Raw genomic sequence first — 11,618 nt, 5'->3', positions numbered from 1 at the left:
CCTCTTAGCCAATGATAATAATGAGATCCTAATATTCTCAACACATGAATTTATTAGAATCCTTGCAGAGGCTGAAACCATCTACATGGATGGCACCTTTTTCATTTCCCCCAAAATTTACAAACAATTATACACTTTTCATATTTATTATAAAGAGCATATGTTAGTAACCATATATGCTTTATTGCCAAATAAAAGTAAAGCTACTTATATAAAACTCTTCCAAATGATAAAGAAGATATGTGAGGACTATAACTTTATACTTAGTCCAAAATATGTTCAATTAGAATTTGAACAGGCAGCCATAGAGGCCTTGTATGATGTATTTATAAATATACAAATCAAAGGTTAATTGATAATATTCTTTATATTTTTTTAATTTTATAATTAGGCTGTTTTTTCCACTTTACCCAAAGTGTTTGGAGAAAAGTCAATTCCTTATTGCTAAAAAAAATATATCATGAAAATCCTATCGCCAGAAAAATTGTAAGGAGGATGTGCATTTTACATCTTCTCAAGCTTGAGGATATTGATGATGTCCTAGATATAAGTAAAAGTTTGGCCCAAATAAATAATATAGACCTAAATCTTTTGTTTCTATATATGGATAAAACCTGGACAGGTAAAATAAAAAATATATTAATATATATTTTTTTTCTTTATAGGGCGTAATTCAATGTTCTCAAGGGAGATCTGGAGTAGATATGCAATAGGTGGCCCGCGCACAAACAATCACCTTGAAGGATGGCATTCAGCCTTAAATAAGTTGGTGAAGTCATCTCACCCAAATATTTATTCCTTTATAACGCTAATACAATTGGACCATAGGAACCTCAAGCTAAAGAAGGTTCAAATTGATCTAGGGATGACGCTTAAGAAAACAAATACTAAATATATATTAAAAGAGAGAAATTTGGAAAAATTGACTGTACAATACAATACTTGTATCATTAATAAATTAGAATTTGCTGATAAAGCATCAGCTTATATTAAATTAATATATAATTCAAATTTATTTGATAATATATAATTTTTATTATTGTATTTTACATTGTAAATAATTTATATTTGTTTTATACATGCTAAATAAATATTAGTTGTTTATATTTTTGTATTCGATTTATACATTTGAAATAATTAACATATGTCATATACATTATAAATTTGAATAATAAAATAAGCTTCTTAATTTGCTGTAAAAATTGTATCCTAGGTTGTTCTTTTGATATTGTATAAGAGCTAAGATAAATTGTTACCATTTGAAACCTGCTAAATATTCTATATTTGAATAATAATATATATTAAATTTTACCATTTTAAACCTATTAATCTTCTTAATTTGCTGTAGAAATTATATCCTAGGTTGTTCTTTTGATATTGTGTAAGAGCTAAGATAAATTGTTACCATTTGAAATCTGCTAAATATTCTATATTTGAATAATAATATATATTAAATTTTACCATTTTAAACCTATTAATCTTCTTAATTTGCTATAGAAATTATATCCTAGGTTGTTCTTTTGATATTGTGTAAGAGCTAAAATAAATTGTTACCATTTGAAATCTGCTAAATATTCTATATTTGAATAATAATATATATTAAATTTTACCATTTTAAACCTATTAATCTTCTTAATTTGCTGTAGAAATTATATCCTATGTTGTTCTTTTGATATTGTGTAAGAGCTAAGATAAATTGTTACCATTTGAAATCTGCTAAATATTCTATATTTGAATAATAATATATATTAAATTTTACCATTTTAAACCTATTAATCTTCTTAATTTGCTATAGAAATTATATCCTAGGTTGTTCTTTTGATATTGTGTAAGAGCTAAGATAAATTGTTACCATTTGAAACCTGATAAATATTCTATATTTGAATAATAATATATATTAAATTTTACCATTTTAAACCTATTAATCTTCTTAATTTGCTGTAGAAATTATATCCTAGGTTGTTCTTTTGATATTGTGTAAGAGCTAAGATAAATTTTTACCATTTTAAATCTACTAAATATTCTATATTTGAATAATAATATATATTAAATTTTACCATTTTAAACCTATTAATCTTCTTAATTTGCTGTAGAAATTATATTTTGCCATTTGAAACCTGCTAAATATTCTATATTTGAATAATATATATTAAATTTTACCATTCCAAATTAAATTTTACCATTTCAAACCTATTATCATATCATATCATATTATACACTGGGGAGACATCCCACAATTAAGTGGGCACTCCACCACCCCATAGAGGGCGTCTCCAGTGCAGTGAATTTGCATTCACTGTTTGGCAGAAAATTTACCCTACTGTCTGGGCCCTGTTTAATTTGAGTGGGATGACAGGTACCACTCGTGGATAAGCCAGGATCCACAAAGTTGACAGTAATTTACCCTACTGTCAGGGTCCCGTTTAATTTGAGTGGGATGACGGGTACCACTCGTGGATAAGCCAGGATCCACATTGTAAATAATGTTTATTTATTATAAAAGATAAGATAGGAATATGTATTAGAAAAAAGGGGAGGGGGGGGGGGTTGATTAAATAGTAAAGAGGAAGAAGAATTAGTTTTTGTAATTTATTTATTTATTTTTTTTTGTTTTGTTTTCTATTTTTTTTTTTTTATATTATTGGTAATAAGAGATTCTTGTGTTAAAATAATGTTAATATCATATTGATCAAGGAGTTTCCTAAGTATAGTTGTTTTTGAAAGTAGGCCAGGAATGTTGTAGGAGTAGATTGTTAGATTTTTGAAAATTGACATAATATAAATTTTAAAGTAAATTGTAAGATAAATTTGAATTTTGAAATAGAAAAAAAATGGGGAAAAAATAAGCAAACGATACTTGGAAAATTGAAAAAGCAAAAAGCAGACAAGAGAAATGATGAATAAGAAAATATCCATGAAATTGAGTTTTAAGAGAGGATTAAAGTTAAATTTTGTTTAAGAAAGAAGTTGTAATTATATTAAATGTTGATTTATATTATTTTGTTTAAATTAAGTTAATAAGATTAATATATAGAAAAAATAAATTGTTAAAGGAAATAAATAATTGAAATAAAAGATAAATAAATGATTTATAATGGTACTTGCTAAACTTTATAGTAGCTTAGGTAAAGAATTGGAGAAGATAAGAAAGAATTAAGTTATGATGAATTGATTGAGATAAATTAGTAAATAAAGAAGAGAATTTATTTCTTTGAATCTAGAAAAAATAAAAAAATTAATGAATAAAAATAACAACTTGACAGAGATATATTATGGGTCATGTATAATCCTCAGCAATTAAAAAAGAGTCTCATTACTCTCACAAACATCTTCCATGCATTTGAAAGAATTTACTAGAGTTTTGATTCAGAAGAGTAGAAGTCAGGCTTTTCATGTCATAAAAAATGTATGTAGTCGCAAAGTAAATATTTAAGGAATATAGTGTGCTTGAAAATGAAATTGTGAGTGATAGAAGTATTTGTAGAATTGATAGATATCATTATTTCTTGGAGGTGGCGATTTAACATCAGCCATTTTCCTGCAGACGAAAAAAGTCCAATATCATACATAAATCCTTATTTTCGAATCTAATAATAGATCCTTCAAACTTATTAATCTTCATTTTGAACGAATTGGACGAGTTGGACGAAAAATACGATGAAGTGTCCTACGATCAAAGGCACTCCTACCGTAAAATTTTATTAGCTGATAAAATAAGAGTATGTCATTGATTTGCATATTATACTTCTAAATTTAAAGAATGACAGATTTCTAACTATCTGACAGATTACGAATTCAGTTTTTTTTCTGGCCAACGATAATGCATGTCAGGCAAAAATTATCTGAACTAATTTATATATATTAATTTAGCCTATATTTCTAAAGCTGGAATAAATATTCATAAACAAAAATAAATTTATCCGAATTCTTGCTAATCTTGATAGCTTTAGCAAATCTCTTTCTTGTCATTTCCACCAAAGTAGGATATCCGTTTGAAGTATATCCTCTTCCTCAATAGAGATCTTAACCAATAATAATAAATTTAATAAAGTAATTTAAAATTTAAATTAATTGTAATATGCAACTTAAAATTTTTCTAAATTATACATATCAAAACTGTTTACTTTAAGATTTAAATATTTTGTTATGTCATTAGGTACAATACTCTCCTCTGTAACAACCTCATCCTCCCATATGTTGGGGTTTAATTTTGAAGCGGATGCTATTTATTTTAAACATTGCATTTAATAGAGCTAAGCTATTTTATAATTTATTAATACCCTCTAATTTGATTCTCTTTGCATTTGGGGAAAGGGGTAAATCAGATTTTCATCCACGTCGATGTTATATTCTTCGATGCAAATCAAATCCAACATGTTTTTTTTTACTTCATTAATTTCTTCCGACGTCAACATCCTCATTTGTCGGAACTTTGGTATTAAAAATGTTGAAATTTTATGAAGCGTATGGATTTCAAAATTTTCAATTATAATATTTTTAGCTCTTTTCTTTATTAAATCTTTTTTTTTCACAATTTGTTTTTCCCATTTTATCCATATTTATTGGATTATTTGTTATTATAATTCATTTAAACAATTATTATTTTTTAGTTGGTTTTTCAACAAAAATTTTTAATATCCTTAACCCGCCCGCCCAGTGTTCAAATTTCTTAACCCGCCGGCCAGCCGCCAAAAGTTTTAATTTTTTTACCCCGCCCGCCCATAGTTTCAAATTTTTTTAACCCGCCCGCCTATAGTTTTATATTTTTTTTAACCCGCCTGCCCATTTCGAAAAATAATGGGCGGGCGGTCCGAAACCCCGCCCAATGCAGACCTCTAGTCCAGAGGCCTTATGTACCAAAATTGGACTATTTAAGTGGTCTCCAAATTTATTTCCTCCCAGATAGTTAAAACACTTAGAACGACAATGTTTAATATTCAAATAGGATATAGAGATCAATGTCATGACCAAAAAATAAAATTGGTATTTATTATAATTTTTTTATCTTTTTTTACAATATAGGTTTGAATATTTGTCACACATTACCAAACGTGAATAGGACCCATCACCGGTTCGCAAAAGCCATTTTTTACACCTTGAGAACCATTGCAGCAGATTTATACAGTGCAGAATTTAACGGGCTATATTATAAAGTAGAGAATTATTAGATCTCGTAGATTGATGATCTTCTAGTTAAATTATTCATCGGTTTTTAAAGCTTTAGATCAGCGTCTACATGACATAATTTTTACTGGATACAAACCCCCCTCAAAAACTTATATTTATTCCCCCCCCCCACATATAAATATATTCGCCACCTTCGGCACTAGTATTCCCACATTCTTAATGACATATTTTTTATTATAATGGTACCCCCTTCATAAATATTTAAAGAATAATTTAAAATATTAATGCTCTACTACCAACTATAAATATATTGAGAATCTAAAAGAGTTACTTTTTAGAACTTGAATTAATACATTATTTTAGTATACTGTTCGGCGTGAATATGAGTTTGCTGATACAATGTCTACCCCTTATTAAATAAGATTATAAAGGATAGCATAAAATTATCCAGAAATAGCTTCTTTTGAAAAATAATGTCTATGATTGGATACAGATTTGGTCAATTATTATCAATATCATAATATTAAAATACGTCTATAAAAATAGTATTAATTTATACATCAATACATTTACCTTATTTTTTCTAAAAATTTAATATATAACACCTCAATAAATTTATACTACCCCTAGCTTACCCTCTTTAAATGCCTACCTCCCTCAAAAATAATTGAATGAAAACTGTTCCTATCCGTACCCCCCCCCCGAATTAGACGCTGTTTTATGCAACAACAATCAGTTTACCTAAAACTGAAGAATCCATTTTCTAAAATTGTTTAATAATATGCCTGGCAGGTTTAAAATATCTTTTATAATTTCTAAATAAATTTTAATTTAATATTTTTAAAGAATAGCATATCAATTCTCTTTATTATGACCAAATCTCCCGCACCCGGCGCATCTCAATTTTTCTTGTTTCTGCGAACAAAAGGGGGCTATATGACCACGTTTGCCGCATCCAAAACACTTTGTTTCTTGACAATCCCTAACCATATGTCCTTGTCCACCACAATTATAACAAGTTATGTCTCCTCTCCCTCGAGAATTAAATCTCGGTCTCATCTCCGTTCTATTTTTCACCAGATTTTTTCTGTCTCCATATGGTCTCAACACTTGACTTCTATACTCATATTTCCCAAATACATCGCCTTCAGCACGTCTATTTATTAAATTATTTTCTGATAAACCTAATACCTCACTATCAGTCCAACCCTTTATTAATTCCTGCACTGGTAACCAAGTTACCTTTCCCATCACATCCTCCTCTCCATTATTTCCTTCTATCGTTAAAGACTGCCCTTTGATTCTAACACTTCGATTGCGCCTAGTCCTCCTTCCTAGGATTAAACTACACATCCATATACCCAACACCAGCAATGCTCCAATAATATTATATTGGACCTCCCAGTATTTTATAAATTTAAAACTTTTCATCTCACATAAAATTGACAATCACCTTTAAAATAAATATTTTAATAACTTGTAGTGTTAATAAATAAGACAGTATTAATAACGTAAATACTCCAAATATACACTTATACATATATTCAACTCAAACATACATATATTCAACTCAAAATTTTTTCTACCCTAAATTCGTTTCGAATCTCTTTTCTAATTTTATTTAATACCAATTTATCAACAATTTCCTTGTTAAACAACTCTGTTTTATGCCAATTTATTATTACAACCTGTTATTACAATATAACAACCTTTAATACAATTACAATATAATTTCTCAACACACTTGTATATTCTGTTAAATTTCAACTCTTTAAAATTTATTCAATAATTTACAACACTTGTATATTTTGTTCAAATTCAACTCTTTAAAATTTATTCAATAATTTACAACACTTTTCGGTCACGGCACCAATGTGATATTTCTCCGCTATTTTAAACCTAAATCAACATTTAATATTTCTTAATTTTTTTTAAAAAAAACGATCAACTCTTTCAACGCAATTTTCTTATTTTAAAATATTTTATTTCAACTCTTTTTCTTTTAATTTATTTCCACACGTTGTATTTGGTAATAATTTTCTTATTAAAAAAAAACTTACTTCAACTCCTTTTCTTTTAATTTTCTACAACTCTTTATCTTTTCAATAATAATAATTATTATTTTTTTTACAACCCTTTTTTTTATCCTTTATTAATTTTATTTTTCAAAAATTTAATCAAAAAAATATAATGAATTAAAAACAAAAATTTTCTTTTTTCAACAACTTTTTTTTAAAAAATAATAATAATTTTTAATATTATATTTTTTTTTAAATAAAAATCAATAATACGTAATTACGAATAGTAATAATAATATTATATATTTAAAATTAAAAAAAAAATTGACAAAATCAATTAAATTTAAAATATCAGCAATTATAATAATTTTCTATGGCAATAGCTAATGGTTTGCAAAATTGTAGATTGGTTTGAATTAAATTTGTATTTTTTTTTTAACGACATTTAAAATTGGAGTTGATTTTCCATAATAGCAGTTGATTTCACTCTGTATTTTGTCAATCGCTATAGCCAATGGGGCCATTATATTGCAATATTCTTCTAAATATTGAATTTCAATATCTCTTAATAGAGGAAATTCTAATTTTTAACATAATTTAGGAAGTTCGCCTTTAAATTTTAATAAACTATGAAGACTATCATAAAACTAATCCATCTAGTGCAACAAGGTGTAACAAATTGTTTTCCTAAAACTGCTTTGATAAGTTCTGTAGTTTTAGGCCTATTATTTGCATTCCATAGCTTAGTACATTTGGCTAGTGTGGGATGATGAATTCTAGAAATGGCAAAAAAATCCTTATAGTTTTCTCGGCATCTGTTCTGGCAATAAGGCTTATCGTATGGCATAGACAACGAATGTGCTGAGGCAATTATATTGATTCTTTTTTAGACCCTTAAATATAAACAAATAAATAATTTTAGAATAAAATCTTTTATTAAATAATACTTTTAGTGACTTCGAATTCTATACATTCATCATCATTGATGTCAAAGTCATTCTCTACAGCTTCCATAAAATATCCAAACTCCTTGAAAGCTTTCTTAAAGTTAGAGCCGTTATCTGTAACAGTTGCTATAACTTTTTCGTTAATACCAAAGTCACGATGAATTTCTTTATTATGATTATCTTGAAGTACTTCAAAAAATTTGCCATTAAGTATGCTTAGTTTAAATTTATTGTTATAATGTTTGGTTGAAGAATCATCTGAAGACGAAGATAAACATATTAATCTATTTTCTTCTTCCTTAATTTTAAAATAGACAGATATAAAACGATTCTAATATGGTAGTTCTAATTGTTAGCAAATTGCTATATGACGACCAACGTCATATATCAAAAATTATCTTAAAATATCTAAATTTTGATTAAATTTTTCATTTAAATCTTAAAACAATATCATTTTAAATTTTAATACTATTTAAATTAACCAATATAAATTTTTTTAAGTATCTGTATCTTTTTGAATACAAAGTTGGTTAAGATACAAATACTTTTAAATAATATTTATCTTAGATACTGGATACAAGATACTTTCCAAAATTTTAAAAAAGTCTGATACAAATATCCGCGATACTGCCCAACCCTGAACTAGAGTAGTAGTTAACATCCGGTTTTCGCCATTATTTAGAGCTTAATTAGTAAATTTGAATTCCATAATTAATTTGGATAACCGTCGTATGAAAAAATCGTAATACGCTAGAAATATTTAGAGGTCAAATTTTGGCCAGAAAATTATGAAAGCACTAACGATAAAATTTATATCATTCTTTAGGGCTTCCTTAGTAGAGATTAGTGCTTGAATTACTTTTGTAGCCGAATTTTAGAATAAAAAGTTAATTGCAAAAAAAACAAATAATGGCGACGTGCCAAAACAAAAACTATAGTAATACTAAACATTCGGTTTTCGCCATTATTTAGTGCTTAATTAGCAAATTTGAATTCCGTAATTAATTTGGTTAACCGTCTTTATAAAAAATTGTAATACGCTAAAGAAATGTCTAGAGGTCAAATTATGGCCAGAAAGCACTAACGATGAAATTTATATCCTTCTTTAGGGCTTCCTTGTTAGAGGTTAGTGCTTTAATTACTTTTGTAGCCGAATTTAAATATAAAAAGTTATTTACGAAAAAAACAAAAATAAACAAATAATGGCGACGTGCCAAAACAAAACGAAATTACAAGTGCAAGATCAGAGTCTTAACAGTCAACCAATCAGAAGCCTAAAAAATTTCATAATGAATATAAAAAGATTAAAAAATATATATGTAATAAATAAAAATAAAAAATTTTTATTACAAAGAATTTTTAAATTTAAATAAACTTTCAATAGCTTATGCTATATAAACAAGAATTTTTTTGTGGATCAAAACTAAGGAAATGATAACAATCAAGATCAACAAAGGACAAGAGAACAATAAATGATGAAGAAACCGGTAGCAAGATCAACGATAAGATGTTAGACAGAGGGCGAAAACTTTAAAAAAAAGAGTGAAGTGGTAAGTAGTTGTAATTTATAATTCCTTTAAACTATTTATTTTGTTTTGGTAATGACCTTCAAAATTTAAATTACTTTTCTTTTTTTTTGGATACACTAATTCCAATTGTGAATGACATTATATTAATTACAAATTTTATAAAAAGATCGAATTACATTTTATATTTGGAGTGAAAAATTAAACTGATTCGTAATAAAACAAAAAAAATGATTCTCGTAATTTCGCAATTCTCAGAAGCCGCATTCTTAGAAGTCAACAAAATCAGTATTATCTTTTTACCTAACTTATATGTAATATTTAGAAAAGATAACTAATCAGGGGACTCTCACATTTGTTATGGTAAAGAGCAAATATAATAACTTAATTTCCGACTGAAGCTCGATGTGGATCTCGCAATAAATTTTTGAAGAATATATTGATGATAATAATGACAGTAATAGCCTCTATGGTTTGAAAGAGTTTCAAAATGTATTAACACAATTCCTTGTAACACTGCTGAATGTGAGTTCAACTTTCGTCTTATGAATGTCATTATGATTAAGTTGCCTGTAAGTCTTACAATAAAATATATTTTCAGTTAGTTTATTGATGATAAGCTTTTACTGGGTTTCTCTCATTATGTGGAATGTTTTCCCATACATTAATAAGTTACCGACAAGTCACAATAGTTAATTATTAAAAATATTGAAAAAGTTCTCTATGGTAATACAGTAAATTTTAAGGGCGTCACTAGCCTTTACAATCTCAGGGGACTCAAAAAATTTTTAATTATTTTTAGATAACTCCTATTTTTTTAGTGTAAAAAGATAATTTCAAAAAATTTTGAGTCAAATTTTTCAGGATCTCGAGTCCATCCCAATAGTGACGCTACTGGTTTATTTATACTTTTTTTTATATATTCCGATTTATGAATTATATTATAAATATATAATTATGAAATACATTGTAAAAAATTACGTCATTTTTTATTCAATATATATTTTTTGCAATATATTTCAAGCTTTTTAAATAGCCATTTTATATGATAGTATAATGTATTTTATATGAAATGTTTCCATATAAGCTATTTTTTGAAAAAAAATTTAAAATTTTGCATCAAATCTTTGAAAAACAAAAATTTTCCCCATAATAGAGTGCCTCCTATTATTTTTTTAGAGTAATAGCGTGCCCCTCCTACGAGACACGATTTTTGTAGATATATATCAAATTGAATCAGTTCTCAAGATTTAATATAAAAATACACAATATGGTATTCACAAAATACATAAAACACAACAATACTTTCCACATTGAAAGATTTTGGAATGCTCATTTTTTCAAAAATAAAAATTTATCAGGGATCACCCGACTTTTGGAGTTAATTGTTTATTAATGATTGACATTGCGATCGAGGTCGATTAATTTCCCATTAAATTTTATTAATTTCCAATTAAACATATAAAGACTTAAATAGTGGATAAAAATTTAATTTAATTTTTTAAAAAATGAGCTCCTCTTTGAAAAATTTGAGAGAAATCTTGCTGGAAAATTTTTCCACCAAATCTGGAAGTAATAATGGAAAGGAGAACTCCCGATTAGAAAAGCAAGAATATATATTATATAAAAGTCTTCATACCAATCGTTACCAATACCTTAGGCATGTTCGAAAAAGAGACCCTCAATTTCATTAAAACCATAGGAAAAAAATGAAACAGATTACAGGCAACCCTGACGAAGACAAGCATTCACTTCCCTTTACGGTGATATGGACCTTTTTTTATTTAGTTCTTTTCAATGTTTTTCTATATAAAATTTCATTATTTTTATTATATAGTAAATTCGATTCTATTCCAAAAATTGAAGAGATTTAACATTGTGCAATCGCAAATAATATAAATTAGAATAAAATTTGTTAATATAAAATTACATATAAAAAATTATATCGGAGTCTATTTGCTTAATACAAATATTTATTTTAAAAAAAATTGTGTTTGTAT

The 11,618-nt window shown here is 26.7% G+C and overlaps 1 protein-coding gene across 1 annotated transcript; it reads right to left on the bottom strand.

Annotated features, from left to right (window-relative positions):
• Positions 1-5,982: 5,982 nt before the first annotated feature.
• Positions 5,983-6,480, bottom strand: LOC135924479 (uncharacterized). The gene has a single exon (XM_065459535.1). It carries the CDS (start codon positions 6,478-6,480, stop codon positions 5,983-5,985), a length of 498 nt encoding a protein of 165 aa, XP_065315607.1.
• Positions 6,481-11,618: the final 5,138 nt, after the last annotated feature.

Source organism: Gordionus sp. m RMFG-2023, chromosome 2 (assembly GCF_954871325.1).
Source record: "Gordionus sp. m RMFG-2023 chromosome 2, tfGorSpeb1-WG-v2, whole genome shotgun sequence".
NCBI lineage: Eukaryota > Metazoa > Nematomorpha > Gordioida > Chordodea > Parachordodidae > Gordionus > Gordionus sp. m RMFG-2023.
Note: the sequence above shows the minus strand (reverse complement) of the source record. Positions and strands in the feature narration are given on the sequence as shown.

Excerpts from the sequence above, each read along its gene's own strand:
- LOC135924479 (XM_065459535.1), bottom strand. The coding sequence starts at position 6,480 with ATGTGTAGTTTAATCCTAGGAAGGAGGACTAGGCGCAATCGAAGTGTT.